General features: G+C 50.2%; 1 protein-coding gene across 5 annotated transcripts; it reads right to left on the bottom strand.

Moving 5' to 3' along the window:
- Positions 1-826: 826 nt before the first annotated feature.
- CORO6 (coronin 6) lies at positions 827-25,291 on the bottom strand. 5 transcript variants are annotated; one of them, XM_083715201.1, is made up of 13 exons: positions 24,969-25,291; positions 24,416-24,658; positions 20,281-20,496; positions 13,664-13,786; positions 12,091-12,220; positions 11,414-11,595; positions 9,848-9,967; positions 8,042-8,161; positions 4,757-4,861; positions 3,476-3,621; positions 2,557-2,614; positions 1,723-1,953; positions 827-1,309 (listed from the first exon to the last, which is right to left on the bottom strand). In XM_083715201.1, the coding sequence occupies exons 3-13, from the start codon at positions 20,476-20,478 to the stop codon at positions 1,187-1,189; spliced, it is 1,536 nt and encodes a 511-aa protein (XP_083571327.1). In that variant the 5' UTR covers positions 20,479-20,496; positions 24,416-24,658; positions 24,969-25,291; the 3' UTR covers positions 827-1,186. The 5 variants fall into 5 exon arrangements, with proteins under 5 accessions (XP_083571327.1, XP_083571325.1, XP_083571323.1 ...); XM_083715199.1 differs by lacking the exon at positions 8,042-8,161 and having other exon boundaries at positions 24,969-25,290; XM_083715197.1 differs by lacking the exon at positions 9,848-9,967 and having other exon boundaries at positions 24,969-25,285.
- Between the last annotated feature and the right edge of the window lie 623 nt (positions 25,292-25,914).

The raw sequence follows: 25,914 nt of genomic DNA, 5'->3' as shown, positions 1-25,914 counted from the left end.
TGTCCCTCATGATTTGTTCCCCCATTTTATTAGGTTAGGCAGAGAGCAAGCCATCTAAGGCTGAGCTTTGTGGCCGAGCGCTGATTCGAATCCAGTCCCTCCTGGGTCCGACCCTGTCCAATGACAGCACAGCCCTGGAGGCTATAGACTCTTATGGAAGGGATCCAGTGGGATTGATAGACACAGATTTGCCCTTTCACAGACAGAAAAAAGAGAGGCTGCGTCCGATGAGACCTTGTAACTGCACATATATTTTAATCAGCGTTTGCGCATGAGCAATGGCCCTCCTGCCTTGTCCCACCCCCCAGCCCCCCCAGAGGTTGCGGCTTTGCAATACAAGCATGGGGGAGAGGGAACAGCCCCCCTCCCGCTCCATTCCAGGGATCCCCAAAATTCACTGGCACATCCTCACAATTCAGGGATGGTCTACAGATCTCCCCCTTTTCAAGCAGCTGACACTCCACCGAACTACATATTGCAGAGAACAACCCGCCCACCCACCCCCAAACCAAAGACGTGAGGCAACTCATCAGGGCCCCAGATAATTGCTCTGAGCCATCCCATAATACTCCACCCATTCACTCAGCACAGCGGCCACCCGATATGGTCTCCTCTGGCCAACGTCTGCCCCCGCCTGCAGGGTCTGTCCCCCCCAAAGCAATGCCTGCCCCCCACTTCCCTCACCCCCCCATCTCCATTCAACCTCAAATCTCGACCCCACCCCACCCCGGTCACTGCATCCCAAAACACACATGGAACACGCCCCCCCAATAAAAATAACACAGTTGTCCCGTTCTGTGGCAAGGAGAAGGCAGGATGAGGTAGAGGGTGGGTGTCGGGCCCAGTTTTGGGACAGGGTGGAGGACCAAGATATGAACTCTGATCCCTCTCTCCTTCATTCTCTCTCCCCCTCCCCAAAAAGGTCTTGCCTGTCATTCCAAAGCAGCTGAGATCAAAGTCCAAGCTGGGGGGGGGGGAGGTCAGGGTGGTGGGCCATTTCCAGTAGGTGGGGGGAGAATGTCCCTGCTCCCCACTGCAAACGTCTGCTGAGCCATGGGAGAATAAGCAGCGGAGTCTCCGGGAAAGGGGAAAGATGCAGAATCCGGGTCTCCGACGGAGGGTGTCCCCAGGCATGGCCAAGGCTGGTGGGTGGGTGGGTGTTTTTTTCGGGGGGTGGAGGGAGTTGCTAGTCCGTCCCGTTGGTGAACTGGCAGAGTTTGTTTTCCAGGTCAGAGATGCGCTTCTCGTGAGCTTGGACAGTTTGCCGCAAGGACCGGATCTCTTCCAGAAGCTCCTCCAAGGCAGAATGCTTTGGGGGGGGGGGGAAGCAGGTGGAGAGAAGGGACGGAGAAAGAAAGAGAGAGAAAGGCAAGAGTTAGAGGAGTGGCAGGACCTAGGGGACCCCACCACGCTCCCTGGAAAAGGTCTCAACCCTTCATTCCTTCGGATGGGGAAAAGCAAGCTTCTAGTCCACAGCATTTGTGAGCCTCCACCAAATGTTGTAGCCATTTGGGTCCATTCCGCAACCCCCTTGAAACTCCCACTAAAATGCTTTGGAGGAAACTGAACAACGTCAAAGTGCCTTGAAGGGCATTTTGTGGTTGTTTCTCCAACCGCCACCAGGTGGCGCCGCAACTTGATTTAACTCTTGCTGCAGAGAGCATTCCATAGCCGTCAAGTTTACCCCCCTTTCCCACCTCTGAGCGGATGAGAAAAACTCACCGAAAAATTTGTGTCGCAAGTGGACTGGCTTCGCCGTGGCCCCGTGGGGGGCCTGCTGTCCAGGATGTTCTTTTTGGTGACCTTGAGCTCCCGGTTCTTGACGGGGACATAGCCGTCCCGCAACGAAACCAGGATGGGCTCCGCGTCCTTTCCCGACAGCCACTCGTCTGCCTCGAGGGCGGGTTCAGGCCCTGGCGTGTCAGGATATAAATCGTCTTGGAAGAGGTCGGACTGTCCAGAACAGAGAGAAGGGAACAGGAGAGATTCCAGACTGCTTTGTTCTTGCTATCCATAATGCCCTCTGGACTAAGATCTGGTCCATCTAGAACAATGGCTTTTGGGGGCCACCCCACCCCCGGTTCCATAAATTCACCCCCGTGTCCCCTACCCTACAAACAGCATTATTTAGAATAGCCACTAAGGAAGACAATAACACAATAACATTCAAGGCAGCAACAATTAATTGCACATTTGTTCAAAACAAAATTTAATTAATGAAATGGAATTAGTGAACTTTCCCCAGCTTTTCAAAGTCTGTTAGTCATTTACCCCTTCAGCACAAACACCCCGCTGCCCCCAGGGGGCACAATTGCCCATTTCGGGAACCACGGTTCTAGAGCAGGCATGGCACGGGAGCCTCTAGCCCTCCAGGTGCTGCTAAACTACAACTCCCATCAAGCCTGGTTTCTGGGTCTGACGGGACTTGTAGCTCATGTATATTGGGAAATTGATGCAGCCGGGGTGTGTGTGTGTCTCCAATAATGGTTCTTCCTCCCCCTCCCCCCAAAGTTCAAATTGACATGCCCATGGTCCCCAAATCTTCCATTTGCTCACCTTTCGTGGAACGGTCATAACAATGGGCTCGCATTTGCGTTCGTGAAGCTTGAAAAACCTGTTTCATGAGGGAGAGGAAAAGGGGGACACGAGGTCAGGTGAGGGCAGGGAACCCGTTTTTCAGTCTGGGGGCCACATGCCAGGGCTGGCGTGAGGCCGGAGGAAAAAGTGTGCGGAGCAACAAATTTTGCATACAGACGCACAGACACACACCTGTGCATCCTCCATCATGCCAAGCGAAGAGTCAGAGTTTCGGGTGAGAATTTCCAGCCAGGCAAAAACCCACCAGGGGAAAGTTTTGAGGGCCAGGAAGAGAGGCTTGGAGAGCAGCACCTGGGCCCTGGGCTGTGGCTCCCCCTCTGTGGGTTATGGGGCAGGCACAACCCTATCACCTGGGCTAGATTCTTGCGCCGCCAACACCTTAAGCATCAGCTCCCCGGACACTAGGCTCCCCCATCTACTAAGGTCATGGTTATTTGGGGCTTTTATTCAGATCCCACCAACCTAGATGAAGCTAGCAGCCATTGGGGAAATGGCCTTCTCGGTGGTGGCCCCTTCATCAGTGAAACACACTCTGCAGGGAGGCCCACTGGGTGATTCACTGGTTATGAGCCGTTTGACAGTGGAAGGGACTCCCTTCTTTCCTTTAGAAGCAGAGATTGGCCGGCTATCCGTCAGGGACTCATTAATTGTGATTCCTGCATTGCAGGGGGTCAGGCCAGATGACCTGTGGGGGTCCCTTCCAACTTTACAAATCTGTGGTGCGATTCACGTCAAATTCAATTTGTGTCAGATTGGCACGCAGCAGCTGAGAGCGTAATAACCGAGATTTTCTTCTTTCTGAAGCCACAAACCTGCCTTAGGAATGTTCCCCCGCACCTCTCAAGCCACCCTCCACCTCTTGGGCCTTGAGCCATACCTGGCAATCTCGCATTTGCTGACATCCAGGCCTCTCTTGGGCATGAAGCCCATCCCTCGCTGGGGTTCTTTGCTGCTGTAGGTGCTCAGGTAATGGACGTAGGGGGCTTCGTCCGTGATCTCAAAGTACCGGATGCTGCTGTCCCCCTGCACGGAAGCAGGAGATTTAGGCTGGGAAGTAACTCGGCTTTTTGTTTCGTTTTTAATGAGTTAGCGTGCAAGGAAAAGGGGGCAAGGAAAAGTTTGCTGCGCTTTTATCAGCACAGAAGTTTGCTGATAAACAGGGATAGGGGGATGCCCTGAGTGCAGAAAATAATATAAATAGGAGGAAAATGCGCACACATTTGAAACGCAGGGTAGGGCTTGCCTTATGGGAGAGCTCTCTTTCTACAAATCAAAAGTTTAAAAAAATCTAAAATCTAAAAATCCAAAATATCTCAAAACATCAAAATATATTTTTGTTAAAAAACAAAACAAAACCCCAAACCCTCAAAATCTAAATCCAAAAAGCTAAATCCATATCTTTGAGCATCTTTCCACTTTCCTGAAAAGCAATCTGTTTCGTTGGATATCAGTCCTGGAAGATCTTCCCTCAATGTACTCGGTCCACTCTTCCCCCACTTCCTTGTTTTATCCTCACAGCCCTGCAAGGTAGACAGGCTGAGAGAGAGTGTGGCCAGTGTGTGAACCCCAGGAGCCAATACACTCTTACAGGCCACTATGCCGCAGAAGTGTTGTTGCAAAAGGAAAAGGGAGGAGGAGGGGAGAGGAAAGCGAGCGAGCTCGGGTACCAATTTTAAGAATGCCCAAAATGGAAACAGTGGGAGAAATGGGGGCAGTAGGCCTCAGGGGCTCTAGTGCCCCATCTCTTCTGTGGCCAGACAGGAACGCTACAGCCTCCCACTAAAAAAAACAAAAACTTTTATTTTGCTTTAAACTAATACATATAAATATAGACAACCAAAATTACAAAAGAAAATTCAATAATAATAATAAGAAGAAGAAGAAGCAGCTAAAAATCTACAAAAAATATCAAAGTACATGGTATAAAACATAAGCCATTATGGGAAAGAGGAAAAAAAAAAGGATGAGAAGAAAAAAAGAAAAGAAAAAAAAGGAGAAGAAGAAAAAAAGGAGGAAGATGAGCCAAAACACAAGAAAGCTCATCTATTGTACACTTCTGTCAAGGTCACAACAGATCATTATTCTTATCAATTCTCTCTATCTGCATTCCAAAGAATCCCTCATCTTGGTATAAGGGAGCATTTTTATCACTTTTTACCTTGCCACACAGGTAGACTATGCTGGAATCGGGGTCATAGAAGGGAAGGAGAACCCCATTGCTTGTGTCCATCTCCTGGAGGGCTATGGGCTCCTCAAAGTTCTTCTGCAGGAAGAAGGGGGTGTCAGGACACAGGGGACAAAACCAGACCAGACACAATCGGGGCACAGCAATCACACACACACACAAAATGGGGATGGCTTCTCTCAGCCAAAAGCCCAGCACTACCCAACCTCCCTCCTCAGCCCCACGACCCAAGCGGAGAGGGAGTCTGCAGCTCAGTAGCAGAGCCCCCACTTTGCACGCAGGTGGTCCCAGGTTCGAAATCTGGCATCTCCAGAAACTGGTAGCGTGGGATGGGGGGAAAGAGCTTTCCCTGCCAAAGGCGCTGCCAGTCAGTGCAGACAACACTGGGCAATATGGGGAAAGAGCCTGGCATGGTATACAAAGGCGGCATGCAATGTTTTGTTGGGCTCTGCCACTGAGCTCCATTGAAAGGCATCTCAAAGGACATCTAGTCTGACCCGCCCCCCCAACCAAGCCCATTAAGCTAGGGACACCCCCCGCTTCCCTTTGTCAGGCATTTGAATCACCTTCCTTCCACCGTCTTGACTTTTGGGTTCCCATGCCGGGAGGGAGCCCAAGGCTCAGAACCAGGAGGAGCAAAACAAGGAGACCGTGTGCCTCTGAGCATGTGCTGAGGGCCAGGTCATTCTTCAAGCACACAGCTGGCCTTGGAGCAGGAAGTCTGGCCATGCTAAATGCCAGCTGTGTAAAGGCCACCCTATAGGGATGCGGGTGGCTCTGTGGGTTAAACCACAGAGCCTAGGGCTTGCCGATCAGAAGGTCGGTGGTTCGAATCCCCGCAATGGAGTGAGCTCCTGTTGCTCGGTTCCTGCTCCTGCCCACCTAGCAGTTGGAAAGCACGTCAAAGTGCGAGTAGATAAATAGGTACCACTCCGGCAGGAAGGTAAATGGTGTTTCCGTGCGCTGCTCTGGTTCGCCGGAAGCGGCTTAGTCATGCTGGCCACATGACCCAGAAGCTGTACGCCGGCTCCCTCGGCCAGTAAAGCGAGATGAGCGCCGCAACCCCAGAGTCATCCGCGACTGGACCTAATGGTCAGGGGTCCCTTTACCTTTAAAGGTCACCCTGTAGCAGCTCTGGGATTAACATTTCTCTTTGCCTTTCCCCGCCCCCAGGTAGGGGTGGGTCCCCCCAACTAGAAACCCCATCTCTTCTTTTAGAAGTCCCAGTTCCTATGTTTTGCACACTTAGGAACACAGCATTCCCAGCATGCACTGCGATTTTCATGCCCCCCCCCACTCCCCACAAGCACACATACTTCTGCAAATCCACACCACTGCAAGGTTCTAGGAACATGGCATTTGCCTCTAATGGTGGCTCAATTAGTTGGCCTCCTGCACAATGCATGATGGGGGATGAAGTCCTCAATGCCACCTAGTCCAACACTGACAAGGCACTGAAAGACTACATCTCCCAGGAAGCAACTTAGAGATGCGCCCTCCAGTGGCCAAACAGGGAAACGATGACAGGTGAAGGGATGAACCTCAGATAGCCACCTCTATTAATTTCAGTGGGTCTACTCTGAGTAGGACTAATGTTAGTTATAGCCCACACCTGTCTTAGAATCTTAGACCTGGAGAGTTGGAAGGGACCACGAGGGTCATCTAATCTAAACCCCTGTAATGCAGAAATATTTTGCCCAACGTGGGACTCAAACCCACAACCCAGATATGCTCTACCGACTGAGAAATGCAAATTAGTTCAATTGCCCGACTGCCTTGTCAGTGAGCAAGAAGCAGCTATAATGCCTGATTCTTTGTATGTGTGTGAATTAAAGCCGCATTTCCCAAATTTGGGTCTCCAGCTGTTGTTCCAGATTACAATTTCCATCATTCCTGGCTACTGGTCTTGCTAGCCAGGGATAATAATAATAATAATTTATTATTTATACCCTGCCCATCTGGCTGAGTTTCCCCAGCCACTCTGGGCGGCTTCCAACAAAATATTAAAAAACAGTAATGCATCAAACATTAAAAGGTTCCCTGAACAGGGCTGCCTTCAGATGTCTTCTAAAAGTTTGGTAGTTATTTTTCTCTTTGACATCTGGTGGAAGGGCGTTCCACAGGGCAGGTGCCACCACCGAGAAGGCCCTCTGCCTGGTTCCCTGTAACTTGGCTTCTCACAGCGAGGGAACCGCCAGAAGGCCCTCGGAACTGGACCTCAGTGTCCAGGTAGAATGATGGAGGTGGAGACACTCCTTCAGATACACTGGACCAAGGCCGTTTAGGGCTTTCAAGGTCAGCACCAACACTTTGAATTGTGCTCGGAAACATACTGGGAGCCAATGTAGGTCTTTCAAGACCGGTGTTATGTGGTCTCGGCGGCCGCCCCCAGTCACCAGTCTAGCTGCCGCATTCTGGATTAATTGCAGTTTCCGAGTCACCTTCAAAGGTAGCCCCACGTAGAGCGCATTGCAGTAGTCCAAGTGGGAGATAACCAGAGCATGCACCACTCTGGTGAGGCAGTCTGTGGTCAGGGAGGGTCTCATCCTGTGTACCAGATGGAGCTGGTAAACAGCCGCCTGGACACAGAATTAACCTGCGCCTCCATGGACAGCTGTTGAGTCCAGAATGACTCCCAGGCTGAGAACCTGGTCCTTCAGGGGCACAGTTACCCCAGTCAGGACCAGAGAGTCCCCCACCCCACACCCGCCCGCCCCCTGTCCCCCCAAAACAGTACTTCTGTCTTGTCAGGATTCAATCTGTTAGTCGCCATCCATCCATCCTCCAACCGCTTCCAAATGCTCACACAGGACCTTCACCGCCTTCACTGGTTCTGATTTAAAAGAGAGGTAGAGCTGGGTATCATCCGCAGACTGATGAACACCCAGCCCAAACCTCCTGATGATCTCTCCCAGCGGCTGCATGTAGATGTTGGGAGATAATGGGAATTATAGTCCAAAACATTTGGAGACCCAAGTTTGGGAAACATTGAATTAGAGGATACAGGATGCTGGACCTTTGGATCCAGGGGGATCTGATGTTTTTTAAAGCTGCCCTGCTGGAAATTATGGTGTCCCTCTGATGTTCCTCTGCGCATTAATGCCTTTGAGCACATGTCTCCTCGCCTGAACTTTGCAGCTGCCCTGGCCTGGCCTGTCTCCAAACACTCGGAGTGCCGGGAGAGGTGGCAATGTCGCAGAAAGCGCCCAGGTTCCCGGGGGGTGGGAAAACACTCCACACCATGCGTGGCCCAGCTACCGGATCCCAGAGTCCCAGCTCTCGCTGGCTCATGCGAGTGAACCCTGTGGTGAAGACGAGTCCGTCGCGGGTGAAGACGGCCCTCATCGGCCGCATCCCTTCGTGGGGGGCAAACCTTTCCTGGGGTGAGCAGGGGAGAGAGAGGATTAAAAGGGTGTGTCGAAAGGAAAAGGGAGGAGCCGGAGGAGGTGAGAAGGATGGAGAGTTTGCCGGCTGGGAGCTGCTGCTGCCCCTGGAGATTTCTCAAGGAAAATTTTAATTTTAATTTTTAATAAAACTCGCTGTGTGGTGGGAGAGCCCTGTTAATTCTCAAGTGGTTCTTTTACTCTAGAGGTGCGCACCCCAAGCGGCAAAACTGAGAAAAAGCCACAGAGAGCAGCATCAGATTAATCTTCGTCATGGGGTTGTTGTGAGGATAAAATAGAGGGGAAGAATTATGTATACCACCTTGTGCTCTTTAAACGAAAGGTGGGATATAATAATAATAATACATTTAGAGTACATTATTTCCCCCAAGAATCCTGGGAACTGCAATTTAACCCCCACAAAGTGCTACAATTCCCAGCGCCCTTAACAAACTACACTTCCCAAGATTCTTCGGAGGAAAGTGAATGGGCTTTAAAATGTAGGGTGTGTCGAGAGTCAGTGTTTCCCAACAGGACCAAGAAGTCACGGAGGAAATATGCTTCTCTGAACAAGACCATGTTGTGAACTGAGGCTAAGGGCCAGAACCTAGAACCACCAGCAAAATCAGAATTTTTTAAAATTTAAATAAATCTGTCTCAACCTTTCCCTCTTATCTCCATTCACATCTTGCAGCTTGCAGATCATGGAACAGAGAGCAAGGGTAGCCCTACCAGATGTGCCTGGTTGCCTGGGGCGAGTTGAAACTGGCTCCAGGCAACCAGTTCAAAAAGTTTTCTAAATGATTGGGGGGGGGGGAGACAGTGAGCTGCCTTGTTTCCCCACCTGCCCCCCATTGATAATGAAAGGGGAAACTGTGGTCAGTACACATTTTTGGTAGGCCTTTGTTGTCATTTAGACAGCTTCTATCCAAATGCGATTTTGGTTTTAAATGCAGTGTAAGGTAGTCTTTCGGGATGCGGGTGGCGCTGTGGGTTAAACCACAGAGCCTAGGACTTGCCGATCAGAAGGTCGGTGATTCGAATACCCGCGACAGGGTGAACTCCCGTTGTTTGGTCCCTGCTCCTGCCAACCTAGCAGTTTGAAAGCACGTCAAAGTGCAAGTAGATAAATAGGTACCGCTCCGGCGGGAAGGTAAACAGCGTTTCCGTGTGCTGCTCTGGTTCGCCAGAAGCAGCTTAGTCCTGCTGGCCACATGACCTGGAAGCTGTACGCCGGCCAATAAAGCGAGATGAGCGCCGCAACCCCAGAGTCAGCCACGACTGGACCTAATGGTCAGGGGTCCCTTTACCTTTTTAAGGTAGTCTCTATGGGAGTATATTGTATTCAATTATGGGGTATCAGTTTTTAGGGGGCTAACCAGGCTGGGATAGCAGGCTTGTTGGTTTTTGAATGTCTGATGTAGATTTTTTCAATTTCGTTGTTCTGTATGGGACAATGGCAATAAAGATTATCGTATCATATTGTTTCCTCCAAAAATACCAGTGGTGATTCCCTGGTTGGTACTCTTCATTCAGTACTGGGATCTGGGTTCCAATACGCTCTCCTTCCCTCTCCTCTCCTCCTGCTGATAGAAAGGCCAGGATAGACCCCCCACCCCAAGAGAAACACACACACACCCCTCCCCACCATCCGTCATGCAACCCCCTCCCCAAGCCATACCAAGTCCCAAAGCGCTAGCTGCCGCTCGCTCATCTTGCTAAACCCGGTGGTGAAGACTTTGCCATCGGCCATGAAGATGGCTCGGACGGGACGGGCGCCTTCGTGGGGCTTGAATTTCTCCTGGCGGCCGCAGGGTTAAGCAGGTTAGGACCAAACAGAGAGATACACACACACACAAGGTTAGTACAGGTCCAAGTAAGAGCACACTCCAGAGAGGGGAGGAAGAAGGAACACAGCTTTTTGCCGGGACAATCGCAGGAAGGGAGAGCTGCTCCTGCGTTCGAATCCTGCTCGAGGGCTTGGCCCAGGCACTTGGTTGGCCACTAAGGCTGACACGGAGCACTCGCATTCCTTTAACATAGAGGCTCACTTTTACATTTGTGCGAGTGCATAATGGGGGACGAATCCTAAAGGAGGATGCTTTGGGTCTGAGACAGAAGCAGATCTGGTTTTGTAAGCTGCGTCCCAGTTAACAGATTGCAAAAAAAGCCCAGTTAACTGCCATAAACAGACAGATCGGTGCTGTTTTGCCCCTTCCCAGATGGAAAGAGTCAGAGCTCACTGGGAGAGCATCTGCCTTGAATGCAGAATGTACCAGGATCTTAATGGTATCTCCAGGCAGGGCTGGGAAATGCTCCCGCCTAGAACCCTGCCTTGCTGCTGCCAGTCAGTGCAGACAATACTGGGCCAGATGGACCAAGAGTCTAACTCAGCCTAAGGCAGCTTCCTCTCCAGACCAGATATTTCTTTTGAACCATGAGGACTACAATCTTACTTCTCCTGCCACTGTATCTTCATCATGATGTGAGCAGGAGCGCTCTGCGCTGCTGGCTCATTTGGGATGTCAAAGAAGCTCATCCATGAAAAAAGCAAAATAAAATAAAATACCTTGGAACTTCCTGCCTATTGATATCAGACAGGTGCCTTCCCTGTCCCTTTTTGGGGCACCTGCTAAACCCATTTTTGTTTAGACAAGCCTAAACAAGTGGCAAGAGTTTTAATCTGTTTTTAATTTATTATTATTTTAACATTTTGAAAGCTTTAAATGATTTCTGCAATTTTTTTCTGAGCGATAACTTTCATGTTCTATCCCTTTTTGTAAACTGCTTTGCGGTTTTCTACAATCAAGCAGTGTATAACTTTTATGAAATAAATAAATACATATATTTAAAAGCCTCTCCAATTGGCTAGGCAACGCCCCACTGCTAAGCTTGGGGACAGTGTGGGGAGAAAAGTACCCCTGAGTGTGCCTGAAGAGTGGGCCTCTGGGCATGTGCAAAGTCCGCCCACCTCTTCCGTTACAAGCGGTCAAGCTTCTCAGGAGCTCCAGCTCCTATTGTCCCCAACCATTGAGCATGCTGGCTGATGGGAGCTGGAGTCTAGCAACAGACCTGCAGGCCCACAGGTCCCCTGTCCCAGGTCCAAGGGAATCTGGGCCATGACGCTTACCCTTAGATGTCTGTCCCAGGGCCGGGAGGGGAGAGAGGGAAGGAGAGACAAGCCAGGGAGCAGGAGAGGCTGTCCACACATGCTCAGTGGCAGGCTGGGGAAGCAGCGGCTACTCACTGCCACAACCAGGTGTTGCCGGGGGTCAATGATCCGCAGGTGCTTGTCCTTGCAGGTGGTGACAAAGAGGCTCCCGTTGTGGTTCCAGCAGACATTGTAGATGAGGTCGGTGTGCAGGTCGTCCAGAGTCAGGAGCGCCTCCCCAGTGCCCACGTTCCAGAGGATGATGACGTTGTCGCCCCCTGCAGGAAGGAAGGGGAGTTGGGAAAGGGCCAAAATGAGGCATCAGTCAGCCTGGCGTGACAGAACAGTCAGCTGCAGTGAGAGCTGCAGTCCTGAAACATTTGGAGGGCATCACATTGCAGGAAGGCTGATCTAGACAAATATCTTACTATATACATATACTTGTAAGGCTGTCGTCACGCTGCAGTTCTTGTGGCTGCCAATAGGTGGCCATGCCTACTCCAGCAGGACAAAAGGGTGGCAGGAGATCCAGGTGAGCTGTTTTAGCAGAGGATGGGCCAGGAAGGCACTTGATGTTGTATTTGAATCCTACCTTTCTTCCGAGGAGCTCAAATCAGCAGCCTCTGCCGATCTGGTATCCTCCAAACATTTCGGGCCACAATTCCCATCAGTCCTAGCCAGCCCAGCCAATGGCTTGGGATGCTGGGAGCTGCAGGCTTGAAATAACCGTACCAGGCACAGCGAGGGGCCTGAATCTGGGGAGAGGGTCTTACCTGCGCTCAGTAGGATGTTGCGTGCTGTGGGGTGCCAGGTCAGGATCCCCACACGCTTGGAATGCCCTTCGAGGGTGACGACTGGCTCCGTCAGGTTGCGCATGGGGATGTAGTCGGGGATCTGCCAGACCTGGTGGGACAAAGAGGCGGCGATGGAGACGGCAGCAGCTCAGAGGCATTCAGCACCCGCTCTGCATGCAGAAGGTCCCAGGTTCTAGCCCCAGTGACACCTTATCTTCAGGATAAGGCTCTCCCTGCCTGAAACCCCAGGGAAATGCTGCCGGCCAGTGCAGACCAAACTCAGCTAAATGGGCCAATGGTTTGCTCCTATTTAAACCAGCCCTTTCATTAAGAACCATGAGGACTAGGAACTTGTTCCAATTTTAGGGGAGGGGGCACAGCAGCTCTGTGACAGGTCACCTGCTTTGCATGCAGAAGCTCCCAACGTCAATCCCTGGCACCTTCAGGTAGGGACGGGGTCACCCCCTGATTCAAACCTTGGAGAGCAGCTGCCAGTCAGTGTAGACAATAGTGAACTCAATGGACCTGACTCCGGATAAGGCAGCTGCCTATGGTCCCTGAGCTCATAAATAAAGATAAACACATACATTTAAGAAAAAAGATTTTCCATGGAGGACACTTTGGTGTCCTTTGCGAAAGGAGAAGAAAAAGGGGAGGGAGAGGAATTTGGGGAGGGGTGTCAGAGGAAGCTGCCGCCTTCTTCATTCCTACCCATCCTCCAGCCAAGGCCACAGAGCCAACTATTCTTAGTTGCTGAGTTGTCGTGCGCTGAGCTATTCTTAGCCCAAAATGCTGCATCATACCTAGCAAGTCAGACGCCAGGCTGAGGACCTGGCCGGCCATCTATAAACAGCCCCTGACACCTTTTCCAGTGATTTAAAGGCGAACGGCCATACTTTTTGGTTTGGAAAAGGAGGCTGGTTCTGCGTGCTTCGAGTCATGTGTAAAAAAGTAAAGGGACCCCTGACCATTAGGGCCAGTCGTGGCCGACTCTGGGGTTGCGGCGCTCATCTCGCTTTATTGGCTGAGGGAGCCAGCGTACAGCTTCCGGGTCATGTGGCCAGCATGACTAAGCCGCTTCTGGTGAACCAGAGCAGCGCACAGAAATGCCGTTTACCTTCCCGCCGGAGTGGTACCTATTTATCTACTCGCACTTTGATGTGCTTTCGAACTGCTAGGTGGGCAGGAGCAGGGACCGAGCAACGCAAGCTCACCCCGTAGCGGGGATTCGAACCGCCGACCTTCTGATCGGCAAGTCCTAGACTCTGTGGTTTAACCCACAGCGCCACGTGCGTCACGTGTGGAGGGACCCTAAAAACCCTGACCTGATGTGTTTGAATCGTCTCCCCCTGTGCCACCTCTATAAAATGCTGTTGTACTACATCGGGGCTCCCAAATTGATGAGGTGTCTACGGGTACCCAACCACGTCCAGTACATGCCCCCTTTGCCAATTAGAAACACCCTTCCCTCCAAAAATAGGAGGAAATTGCCAAAATCCAAGATATCTCCCTGGACTCCCCATGCTTTTGCTCCAAAGGTGCCATCGCTTACCATGACTGTTGTGTCCTCGGAGGCACTGGCAATGACGTTGTCATTGTGGGGACACCAGTCAATGTCCAGCACGGGGGCCGTATGCCCTGTCACCAAGGGGATGTTCTTGTCCACACGGCCGGTCTGTAAACACACAGAGATCTGTAAACACACAGAAAGGCAGCCCTCGCCCCACACACTTGACCCACAAAAAGACGGCCAACCTACTAAAGGTTTCCTGATGCCTGCTCCTTGGGAGAAAGACGATGACAAACCTAGACAGCATCTTAAAAAGCAGAGACATCACCTTGCCAACAAAGGTCCATATAGTTAAAGCTCTGGTTTTCCCAGTCGTGATGTATGGAAGTGAGAGCTAGACCATAAAGAAGGCTGGTCGCCAAAGAATGGGTGCTTTTGAATTCTGGTGCTGGAGGAGACTCCTGAGAGTCCCATGGACTGCAAGAAGATCAAACCTCTCCATTCTTAAGGAAATCAGCCCTGAGTGCTCACTGGAAGGCCAGATCCTGAAGCTGAGGCTCCAATCCTTTGGCCACCTCATGAGAAGAGAAGACTCCCTGGAAAAGACCCTGATGTTGGGAAAGATGGAGGGCACAGGGGGAGAAGGGTACGACAGAGGACGAGATGGTGGGACAGTGTTCTCGAAGCTACCAGCATGAGTTTGACCAAACTGCGGGAGGCAGTGGAAGACAGGAGGGCCTGGCGTGCTCTGGTCCAGGGGGTCACGAAGAGTCAGACACGACTAAACAACTAAACAACAACAGGTCACAAAACTTTTTTCAGCCAACAGTGAAGTATACAGTGGTACCTCAGGTGACATACGCTTCAGCTTACAGACTCCGCTAACCCAGAAATAGTACCTCGGGTTAAGAACTTTGCTTCAGGATGAGAACAGAAATCGTGCTCCAGCGCTGCAGCAGCAGCGGGAGGCCCCATTAGCTAAAGTGGTGCTTCAGGTTAAGAACAGCTTCAGGTTAAGAACAGACCTCCAGAATTAAGTTCTTAACCTGAGGTACCACTGTATTATCAATTCAAAGAATAATAAGAGTCGCCAGGGGGTCTCGTGGATCATCTAGTCCAGCCCAGAGCTAGAAGAATCTAGAGCTAGAGTATCTCCAGGAGATGCCTGTCCAATCTCTGCTTGAGGGAATGCTCCAGGGCCCAGTGTTTCCCAAGCTTGGGTCTCCAGCTGTTTTTGGACTACAACTCCCCTCATCCCTAGCTGGCAGGACCAATGGTCAGAGATGATGGGAATGTAGTCCAAAAACAGCTGGAAACCCAAGCTTGGGAAACACTGGTCTAGGCAAATGGTTCCATCACTGAACCGTTCTTACCACAGAATTGTAAAGTTGGAAGGAACCACAAGGGTCATCCAGTCCAACCCTCTGCAGTGCAGGAGTCTCGAACCCACGACTCTGAGATGACGAGTCTCCTGCTCTACCAGCCGAGATATCCCACCCTCTGCCTTAGCCGCACGACCTTGAGAGAGCCGGCCTTGTCAGGCGGGCCGATCCCCCTGCGTCACGCAGTAAACAGCCCAGCTGGAAACCTGACCCGTGGAAAAAGTGATCCCCCCACCCAACTTCCTGCCATCATTTCAATTGTTCCCGAAGTGAGTCATTCATTATTGTGAGCTCAGCGCTGTCCCCAGAAAGGCCAACTGCTCTCGTCCGTCTCTCAACTGCCGCCTGGGAGGGGAGGGAAAGTTTTGGACCTGGGCGAGGCCCTTCAGAGGCCGGGAGGGCACCAGCGGGCACCAGGAAGGAAAAGACAGGGAGAAAGGAAAGCGAGGGATGGAGGGTGGGGGGCAGAGGTCCTGCAAAGACAAAGCTGGAAAATGGACACATGGGAGGGGTTTCAATCCACATTTCAACCAGGTCTTACTCAGAGCTGATCGGCCGAAATTCATGGACCCAAGATGAGTCACTCCCTTTGTTTTCAACGGATCTGCTCAGGGTAGAATGAGCGTTTTGTATAACCCCTTGGGGGTTCTATGACGTCCTTTTAATTGGACACAGAGGCGTAAGACATAAAACGGCGAGTTACCCTCACGTACTAAAGGAGCCCTGCCTGCGGGTGACACAAAAGCAGGAGGAACTGCAAACACATTGGAGGATGAAGTAAAAAAACTGAAAAGGAGCTTTGCTTTAACCAGAGAGCTGCAACAATAAAAGATATCTGGTTCTTAGAGGATAAATTATTATTATTATTATTATTATTATTATTATTATTATTATTATTATTATTTTAAACAGGATTCTGAATCAGGGTGTCAAATCTCCCTCCCCTCAGTTATGTAGGATGGCTGGATGCAAAGCAGATTGGGGCTACTGCATCTTTAATATATATGTGCAGAAGGATTTTCCTGCACAATTAAAGGTGCAAGAGTCCCCTGTGCTCATGTAAGAATATCAGAAGAGCCTGGTTGCTGGATCAGACCAGTGGCCCATCTAGTCCAGCCTCCTGTTCAGTGGCCTAACAGAGACCATCACTAGCCTCCTCAGGGGAAGAGACATTTCCTGTTGCAAAATGCCAGCAAGGCTGATTCTGCAAGTAAATCCTTATAACAACTACCACAAGAACATCAACTGTTCCAGCCTTCCAGATAGCCTGTCCAGAATGAAAAACCAGGGGGGGGGGGGCCCACCATTTTATTAAAGGCTCCAGTCCTGAAAGACCAGGGAAGGAAAGGTTTGGGGGAGCCCCTTCCGCATCTCGGCCATTGACTTATGTGGCATCAACACAGGTTTCCATCTCACTCCTCTCCATATTCTAATGTTTCCATCAAACCACTGGGGAGACACTTTTTTCCTTTAGGTTTTACAACATTTACTTTTTTAAAAAGTTTTTTCAATATTTTAAAAGTTTTTAAATAATTTAAAAAAAATTGCACTGTTTTAACACACATGGGGAGTTTGCCACCCTGGGCTCCTTTGGACATAAGGACAGAATAGACATTTAATCAATAATGATCGGTATTATTCAACGAAGAGGTCCAGTACCGAGGGGCTTCTGGAGGTTCCCTCCCTGCGAGAAGCGAGGTTACAGGGAACCAGGCAGAGGGCCTTCTTGGTGGTGGCGCCCGCCCTGTGGAACGCCCTCCCGTCAGATGTCAAGGAAATAAACAACTATCTGACTTTTAGAAGACATCTGAAGGCAGCCCTGTTGAGGGAAGTTTTTAATATTTAATGCTGTATTGTTTTTAATAGTTGATTGGGAGCTGCCCAGAGTGGCTGGGGAAACCCAGCCAGATGGACAGGGTATAAATAATAATAATTGTTGTTGTTGTTGTTGTTTTAATCAGAGTTAGACCTACTGAAATTAAAAAGCGTGACTCAAGCTGCAATCCTATACTCATTTACGCACTGGGATCTATGGGGCTGACCTCAGAGTAGAACTGTACAGGATTGCAAACTAAATTAGGTCCATTAATTTCAATAGCTCTACTCTGCGTGGAACATAAGTTGAATACAACCTAGCAATAATCAGCACCATCACTGAAGAAACACAAGCGGTTTCTTTATGTACATAGCTCTCTCCCCCCCCCCCATTATATCCTCAGAACAACCCTGTGAGGTAGGTCAGTCTGAGAGTGAGTAGCTGGCCTGAGGTCATCTAATGAGCTCCATGGCAGAGCAGATATTTGAACTCTAGTCTCGCGCCCAGAGTCCTAGTCCAACCAGGACATCACACTGGCCCACAATTGTGCAGTTCAAGTTGTAACCAGGAAGGCGGTGTGTCAAAAATGCTTATTATGCTTAGACGCCTCTATGCATTTGTGTCAATGGGTCTGCTGGAGTTATGCAAAAGAACTCTGTGAGGTTGCAAAAACGTCTAAGCCATAGGTTTATGAATGGAAACGTCATTTGATTCACTTAAAAGGATCAAGCTATTAGTAACAGCTAGGGCCACGTTTGCTATCTTCTATAAAACAAAATAAAAACCTACTTTCATTCTGGTGTGTTACTGTAATTAGGAAATGTACGAGAGGGAGATACTAACATTAGCGGTTCTTTTTAACAGTAAATATTCATTGAAAAATCAAAACCCTATCGCAAAGACATAAATCTCCAAAAAAGAAGGTGGCCCCTGTTAAGGGAGGACTCAATGATCTTCAATCAGTTCATTGGTGAACGGATTAATCAGCTGTGGTTACATCAATTAATCAGCCGGCAAATCCATTTAAATTGGGTGACAGCCTCCAGATTTTAGAAGACCAGGAAATTATGTTGCTGGTTTAATACAGAAACCTAATTTATTGAGGAAGGGGACCTTTTCCAACTCATTTCTCCCCACCCACCACTCCTGCAACTTTATGGGGACGCAAAGGGGGTGATATATTCAGATCCCCACAAAGCAAAACGCTTCCTTGACGTCCTTCTAAGCAGCAGCCCCAGCCTGGGCAAGGGGCCTTTCCATTCTTATGGTAACACAAAAATGTCCCCCTCAGAAAGGAGAATGGCAGGTGGTCTCCTTTCTCCTACAACCACACACGTGCCCCCTGCTGAGGCAGCTGGGACCCCCCCCCCGAAACCCTGCTGTGCCTGAGGCCATACCCAGGATATTGGGGCCTGTGTGGTGGAGAGATAAAAAAAACAGCTCTTGAGAATTCAAACGCAAGGTTGCATAACAATAAGGGGTAATAATTCTTCCCAAGAATGGATGCAGGAACAGAAGGGGGGTGTTCAGGCAACTTCTCCCCCTAAAAAAGGCTAGGATTGAGCAAATGCACAGAGACCTCTGGCAGCTTTTCATGGTCACGCCGAAAGGGAGAATTTTGATAAATTCTGCTTCTCCCAAACACCGGGAGGTGAGAAGCAAGGGTGCCCAGATTTCAAGGTGATGCTGGACCAAAGTACAGGTGATACACAGACGCGGCAAAGGTGAGTCAGGGTTGTACCACTTCCAGGGCTGTCCCACAGAAGACGGAGCAATCTTGTTTTCTCCTAGGGGAGGACCCGAACCAATGGCTTCAAGCAAGGGTCAGCAAACTTTTTCAGCAGGGGGACGGTCCACTGTCCCTCAGACCTTGTGGGGGGGCCAGACTATATTTTGAAAAAAAATTTTTAAGGAATTCCGATGCCCCACAAATAACCCAGAGATGCATTTTAAATAAAAGGACACATTCTACTCATGTAAAAACACCCTGATTCCCGGACCAGATCTGGCCCCCGGGCCTTAGTTTGCCTACCCATGGCTTCAAGACACAAGGAAGGGCACCCAACTAAATATCAGCAAGAACTTTCTGAGGGTAAGAGCTGTTTGACAACAGAACCTTCAATGGAGGTTTTAGAAGCAGAGGTTGGATGGCCATCTATCACGGAGGGTATAGCTGAGATTCCTGCCTTGCAGGGGGTTGGAATGGATGACCTTTGGGGGTCCCTTCCAACTCTGCAATTCTGTGACTCTGTGAATTGTCTGAAGGGCATCAGACTTCCCACCTTGGCTGAAGTGGCTCCCAACATGAAGCTCTTGAACCCTCAGCAAAAATATTACCTTGTCCAGCAGGGATGAGGGGGCTGCCCTCCAAAAGAACATAAAGAGGGCTTAGTGGATCAGGCCAGTGCCCATCTAGCAGAAGTGATTTTAGGATAGCATGACCAGTTTGGCTGCATTGGGTGCCAGCGGCGTAGAACTGAGGGCAAGAGGCACGGGGCAATTTTAACACCACACAGCGTGCTGCTGAAATTTGTCCTTTTCTAAAGCCATCCAAGTTGGCAGCCATCATTACCTCCTGCCGCAGCGAGTTCCATGGATTAACTATACCCTAAGTGAATACGGATTTTCTTTTCCCTGTCCCGAATCGTCTAATGTTCTGCTGGGAGTTGTAGTCAGCCACCTCGGGACTACAACTCCCAGCAGGCCAAGCGTGGCTGGGGATGATGGGAGTTGGAGTCCAGCAACAAAGAGGGGTCTGCTAGGTACCCTCCTCCTGCTGAGACAAGCCACAAAACTCCATCCACACTCCGGGGCAGAAGTCAACTGGCCCACCTCACCGGATTGTTGCAAAGAGATAATGAATGCAAAGTGCTCTGAATATATAGATCCCACCTTGCAGGAGAAGAATTGATGCTTTTGAATTATGATGCTGGAGGAGACTCTGGAGAGTCCCATGGACTGCAAGAAGATCAAACCTCTCCATTCTGAAGGAAATCAGCCCTGAGTGCTCACTGGAAGGACAGATCCTGAAGCTGAGGCTCCAAGACTTTGGCCACCTCATGAGAAGAGAAGACTCCCTGGAAAAGACCCTGATGTTGGGGAAAATGGAGGGCACAAGGAGAAGGGGACGACAGAGGACAAGATGGTTGGACAGTGTTCTCGAAGCTACCAGCAGGAGTTTGACCAAACTGCAGGAGGCAGTGGAAGACAGGAGGGCCTGGCGTGCTCTGGTCCAGGGGGTCACAGAGAGTTGGACACAACTAAACAACTAAACAACAACAACAACAACAACAACACCTCGCTGTATTGTTGCAAAGATATAATGAATGCAAAGTGCTTTGACTATATAAATATTGAATGCTATGCAAGTCATTATTATTAGCTGAACAACCATTCGCAATCATCAGCCTCCCCCTCCTTCAAACATGCTCCCTCCTGCCAGCGGGGAGAGGGGAACGTACCTTGGCCAGGGGTAAAACCATGAAGGCCCCCCCACCGCCAGACTCCACAATGATGGCCACGAATTTGGGGTTGACGGCGCAGAAGGAGCTGTCCCACGTCACCTTGGAGACCCGGATGTCCTCATACATCTGGTCGGCTTTGACTGGCTGACCAAAGACATGCCGGAACTTGCTTTGGCGCACCACCCGGCGACTCATGGCGGAGGGATCCTGCTTCTTTTGGGGGGGGCAGAAGGGAAGGGCGGACACAGAAGGAGAAAGAGGGGGTCAGCAGGGGACAAACAGAAGACGCACACCCAACCCCAAGCCAAGCCCGTTGACCGAGGAGATCGCCTTGCCCCATAGAGTGCTCTGATCTGAGGAACTGGCACAACCGCTCTGTAGTGTGGCTGCGCCTGCACCTCTGGAACTCCCTGCCTCTTGATGGCCGGCAGCTGCCTTCCCTGTACTCTTTCCAGCTCCTTCGTAAACATTCCTGTTTAGATATGCCTACCCAGACGTTTAGGAAGCCGGTGTGAGTTTTCACCTGTTTTTAGTCTACTGTTATTTAGTCTTATATTACTGTCATCAGCTTTCCTCAGTGATGTTTTTATGGTTTGATCTTTTCTGTATACTACTCTGAGTTTGTTTCGTGTTGCCATTTTTTTTTACAATCAAGCAGTACACAAATATTTTAGGAAAAAATAAACCCTTCCAAAAGACCTGAAAATGTAGCCCACATGATATACCCCACTTTTTATATTAAAATCCCCTCAATGTTTTATTCTAAATAAGGGGGAGCTGCAACAAAGTGTTGCAGTGCATCTTCCTTTCCCCACAAGAGTGCCCCTGTTCAGGGATCCAGCCACCCATTATTTTTTCCAGGATACTCTATCCCATACATCCCATTTTAATTTTTCATTCCCTCTCCTTTTCCTCTCCTTGGCTATTTTTAAATTTGGGGGGGGGGGGCAGAGAGAGTGGAGGAGAAAGCTTAGGTATTTCCCCTCAATATTTTTTCTGCTTCTGTAAACTCCAGCATCTTCTTACACCTTCCCCCCACACCCGCAATAGCAATTCCATTTTCACTCCAATCCCATCAGGGAGTTAGTATTTTTTTTAAAATAAAAAAACCAGCAACAACCCTGTATTGCTTTTGCACTGCTAATTCAATCACAGCATTAATAAAATTCAAAACTGGTGCCATGAACTAGTTATGCAAATCAAGAAAATATATGTGTGTGTGTGTTTGTCTATATCACGCAATATATATATACACACACAGAGAGATATCAATATTGTTTGTGTCCAATGCTAGTCTGGCTCAGAGTATACCCATTTAAAGTAATGGGCATGGCTAACTTAGGCATGTTCATTTCAACAGGCTTACTCTGAGTAGGACACAGTTGAATACAACCTGCATATTTTTGTTTTTGTCAGTTATACATAAAGAAGTAGTATAGTTATTCCATTATTTGCCCACTGTCAAACCTCAGGCTATGTAAGCGCCTTGGGGCCAGGAACTAGCTTTTCAATTTTTCATTCCATCAGATCAAATAGCCACTAGCTCCCTCCTTAAATCACAGCTATCCTCAGCATGGACAGATGTGCCTCTGGGGTGTTTCAAGGCAGTTCATGGACCTCCTCTCTGTCACAGCACTAGAAGGTAGACCAGACTTATTAGACCCATACTGCAGATGGGAGGAATGAGGCCGAGAGCAAGAGAAATGCTGCGGTTTTCCAGCATCGACCTAGTAAAGCCTACAGCTAGTTGAGACTTCTCACCCCAGAACTCTGAGCTTCCAATGCCTAAAAGTGTGCCCTAGCACGCACATTTCATCCTGCAGCCAGGAGTTCCACTGATTCCAGAAGAACATTGCTTTGCTGGGCCAGAGCAAAGCCCCATCTAGGTCAGCACTGTGTGTCTGCAGCAGTTGGACAGAGGCATCATGGAAGCTGATGTGCAAGGCACTAAGGGGATTGGCTGGCCCCTCTTTATATCCTCAACGCCTGGTATTCACAGGTAGGCCGCACCTGCACATGAAGGTTTTGTGAAGTTGGCATTGCTAACAGTAACCCTCTTCCTCCTCCTTTGTCCAGCTCTTCTGAAAAAAGCCATCTAGTGCTAGGGGTCATATCTTCTAGCTGTAAAAGGTAAAGGTAAAGGGACCCCTGACCATTAGGTCCAGTCGTGGCCGACTCTGGGGTTGCGGCGCTCATCTCGCTTTACTGGCCGAGGGAGCCGGTGTACAGCTTCCCGGTCATGGGGCCAGCTTGACTAAGCTGCTTCTGGCGAACCAGAGCAGCGCACGGAAACGCCATTTACCTTCCTGCCGGAGTGGTACCTATTTATCTACTTGCACTTTGACATGCTTTCGAACTGCTAGGTTGGCAGGAGCAGGGACTGAGCAACGGGAGCTCACCCCGTTGTGGGGATTCGAACTGCCGACCTTCTGATCGGCAAGCCCAAAGCTCTGTGGTTTAACCCACAGCGCCACCCGCATCCCCCCTCTAGCCGTAACTCGTAGTTAATAGTAATGATTTTTTATCAATGCAGTTATTATTGTTATAGTCATATCCCACCTTTTCTTCAAGGAGCTCACAAGGGGGTGCACGTGGTCTGGTCCTCCCCATAGTATCCTTGCAACAACCCTGTGAGATAGGCTAGGCTGAGAGAAACAGTGTCTGACCCTAGGTTACATCCCATGAGCTTTCACAGCTGAGCGAGGATTAAACCCTGATCTCCCAGGTCCCAACCACTACACCACACTGTCTCTCTCATTTGTTGATCGTGCAAAGGATCTCTCTTCCCTCTGTTCTGAGTCTCCGGCCAGGTTTCACTGCACGACCCCCACGTTCCACCAGCATGGGGAAAAGAGGGAGAAATATCTCACTCTAATGGGTCTTGAGGTCATTTTTGCCGACCCAAAAAGCCCCCCACGAAAGAGCCCCCCTCAAGTCGGCTCCCTGAAGCGTGCACACTCAGACGTACACACAACCCCAAGTCCTGTTTGCAAAGATAGACACCAATCTCGCAGAGAGACGAGCCAGTGGATTCAAGTTGCAAGGAAGGAGATTCCAACTAAACATTAGGAAGAACGTTCTGGGGGTAAGAGCTGTTTGACTGTGGAACAGAATCCCTTGGAAGGTGGTGGACTCTCCTTCCTTGGAGGTTATTATTATTATTATTAAGGTTATTGTTACTGTTGTTGTTGTTGTTGTTAATGCCCTGCCCATCTGGCTGGTGTTCCCCAGCCACTCTGGGTGGCTTCCTGTGTATATAAAACCATATTAAAAACTTATTTAAGCAGAAGTTGGATGGCTCTGTATCATGGATGCTTTAGCAGAGATTCCTGCATTGCAGGGGGTGGACTAGATGACTCCCAGGACCCCTTCCGACTCTAAAATTCTATGATTCTATGTCAGTTCCTAGATATCCACTTGCTGTTCCTATGTTTACACACACACACACACACACACACACACACAATTTCTTAGGCAGCACCATCAGCATGCAATGATGCTTAGCTTAAAGGCTACAAGAGGACAGGGGTCCTGTCCCTGATGGGTGTTACAATCTGAAACTGAACATTGCAAGGAGGGAGAGAACTGGAGGAGAAAAGGGGAGCAGTGGGGTGTGTTAAAACGTTGTAAGTCTCAATGGGGCAGGGCTGGGGAATGCCTGTGTCCCCCGTTGTGGCAAGCGCCCATCTCGCTATCGATTCTTAACACCGAACATACTGCCTGCTGGGTGTTTAGGAGCCCAGCAACATCTGCAGATGATCTCCAGCCCTAAATTAGGGCACATTAAGCCACACTAAGACCCACAAAAAGCAAACATGAGTACCTAACTTAATTTCTTTTATTTGTTTCCTTTGGCTATTTACACACCACGAAATCTCTAAAGTTTAAACGTGGCATAGAAAAAAGATTACAAGGCAGGCGGAGAGACAGACAGCGAATAAAATCAATGGGGCGAATGGTGGTGGAATACACACAGAGACAAACCCACCAACTTCCATGGGTCCATTTAGTTGGGTACAGGCCTAAGTAGTTATTAACTCTCACACACGCGGTGGGTCATGCAAAGCACAGGCACGGGTATCGAACTCGACAGTCCTGGCATCATGCACGGGAAACGCGTACACGCATTCACCTGATCGTGTGAACGCGCAGGAGGTGCCGGCAGAAAGATGGAAGAAGAAAGCCCCCCAAGGACCTCTTTGCGCGAAGACGAAACCCGCTCCGGGGCTCCGGGAGGGTGGGGCGAAGAGGAAGCGTTCCTTTCCAGGGAAGCCACCGGGGTTTTTTTTTCAATGGGCCCTCGGAGAAGGCGGCAAAAAGGGTCGAAGCCGGAACTCCTCCCCGGCGCTGCGGCGGCTATAGAAGGCGAGGCGCTCTGCAAGGCAAACCCCAGAGGTCACTTTCCTAATATAGCCTGGCTTCTGCAGCGGCTCTGGGTTTGGAGCGGAGGGGGGAGGGGATATGGGGGGCTCGCTGGCGGGGGGGGGGGGCGAGCAAGCCAGAAGAGCTTCTTTCCCGTGTGCACGGATGGTCCGTCTGCTTAGCAGCCTGCAGTTTTTTGGGGGGGGGCGGCGGAAGGAAAGAAAGGGCCCCCCTTCCCTCTCCATTTTACGCACCTGCGCCCAGGTCTCTCCAAGGGCGCACGCCGTTTGGGGAGGTTGGGAGGGGTGCGTCCTGCGCCTTACCTAGATTTCCAGGGATCGGGGGCGCGGGAGGAGGAGGAGGAGGAAGCGGGGCGCCGTCCCGTGGCCTGGGGACTCTCTGCTCGCTCCGTCCGGGCGCTGCCAAGCTGGATGGCGTCCTCCGGGGCGGGCGGGCTGGCACGCAGCGCCTGGCGCAGGGGCCTCAATGCGGCTGGAGGGAAGAGCAGCTGCTGCTGCTGCTGCGGCGGCCGCCGCTGCCGCCACCATCTCAGGTCTCCAGCGCTCGCTTCTCCCCCCCCCCCCCAGCGAGGGAGGGGGCGACAGCTGCGAGCCCCCCTCCTTGGGGAATGGGCGGCCGCCTCCAGAGGCCCAGCCAAGCCCTGGAAAGGGCATCTGGCAAGGGAGAGGAGAGACCCCCCTCCCCCTTTTAATACAGCTCCCGGGTGTTGGTGTGTGTGTGTGATAATTTCTCTTTTTATAAGCAAGCGAGCAAGCAGAAGGCCCCCTCTATATCGCAGCCCCCCCCCCCCCCCCGTTTCCAATAGGGCATGAAGGCAGAGCGCTCTCTCTCTCTCTCCCCTGCGATAGACTGCGACTGGATGGGAAGGTTCCACTGGGCTCTCACTAAGGATTTGAAGGCACAGGCGCCGTGGGCAAGCAGGATTGCTCGGACTAAAACTCACAGACATAATGGAATTGTGCCGACTAGTTATTATAAGAACTGTTTCAGAATTGACACCAGAGTTTGGGTTTTTCCTCTTCCCACCCGGTTGCTTTCCCCTTGTGTTGTGAATTTATTTATTTTTTTAATTCTTCAGCTACATCTGTTTTTTTTGTTATTTAACACCTTCTCTTTTTTAGCCTGTCCTCCAGACACTCCAGGGTTCGGTACATCCATAATGCCTCTTTTTAAAAAAAACGTTTTAAATGTATGTGCGTGTCAAATAGGTCCCATCTGGTAGCGCTGAGGTTTAATTTATTGGGAGAG

The sequence above is a fragment of the Podarcis gaigeae genome, assembly GCF_964106915.1.
Source record: "Podarcis gaigeae genome assembly, chromosome: 15".
Classification (NCBI taxonomy): Eukaryota; Metazoa; Chordata; class Lepidosauria; order Squamata; family Lacertidae; genus Podarcis; species Podarcis gaigeae.
Note: the sequence above shows the minus strand (reverse complement) of the source record. Positions and strands in the feature narration are given on the sequence as shown.

Excerpts from the sequence above, each read along its gene's own strand:
- CORO6 (XM_083715201.1), bottom strand. The coding sequence starts at position 20,478 with ATGAGTCGCCGGGTGGTGCGCCAAAGCAAGTTCCGGCATGTCTTTGGT. Across the intron at positions 8,162-9,847 it reads AGCTAGCGCTTTGGGACTTG|GAAAGGTTTGCCCCCCACGA; the intron begins GTATGGCTTGGG and ends TGCTCACCCCAG. Across the intron at positions 4,862-8,041 it reads AGCTGGGACTCTGGGATCCG|AAGAACTTTGAGGAGCCCAT; the intron begins GTAGCTGGGCCA and ends TTCTTCCTGCAG.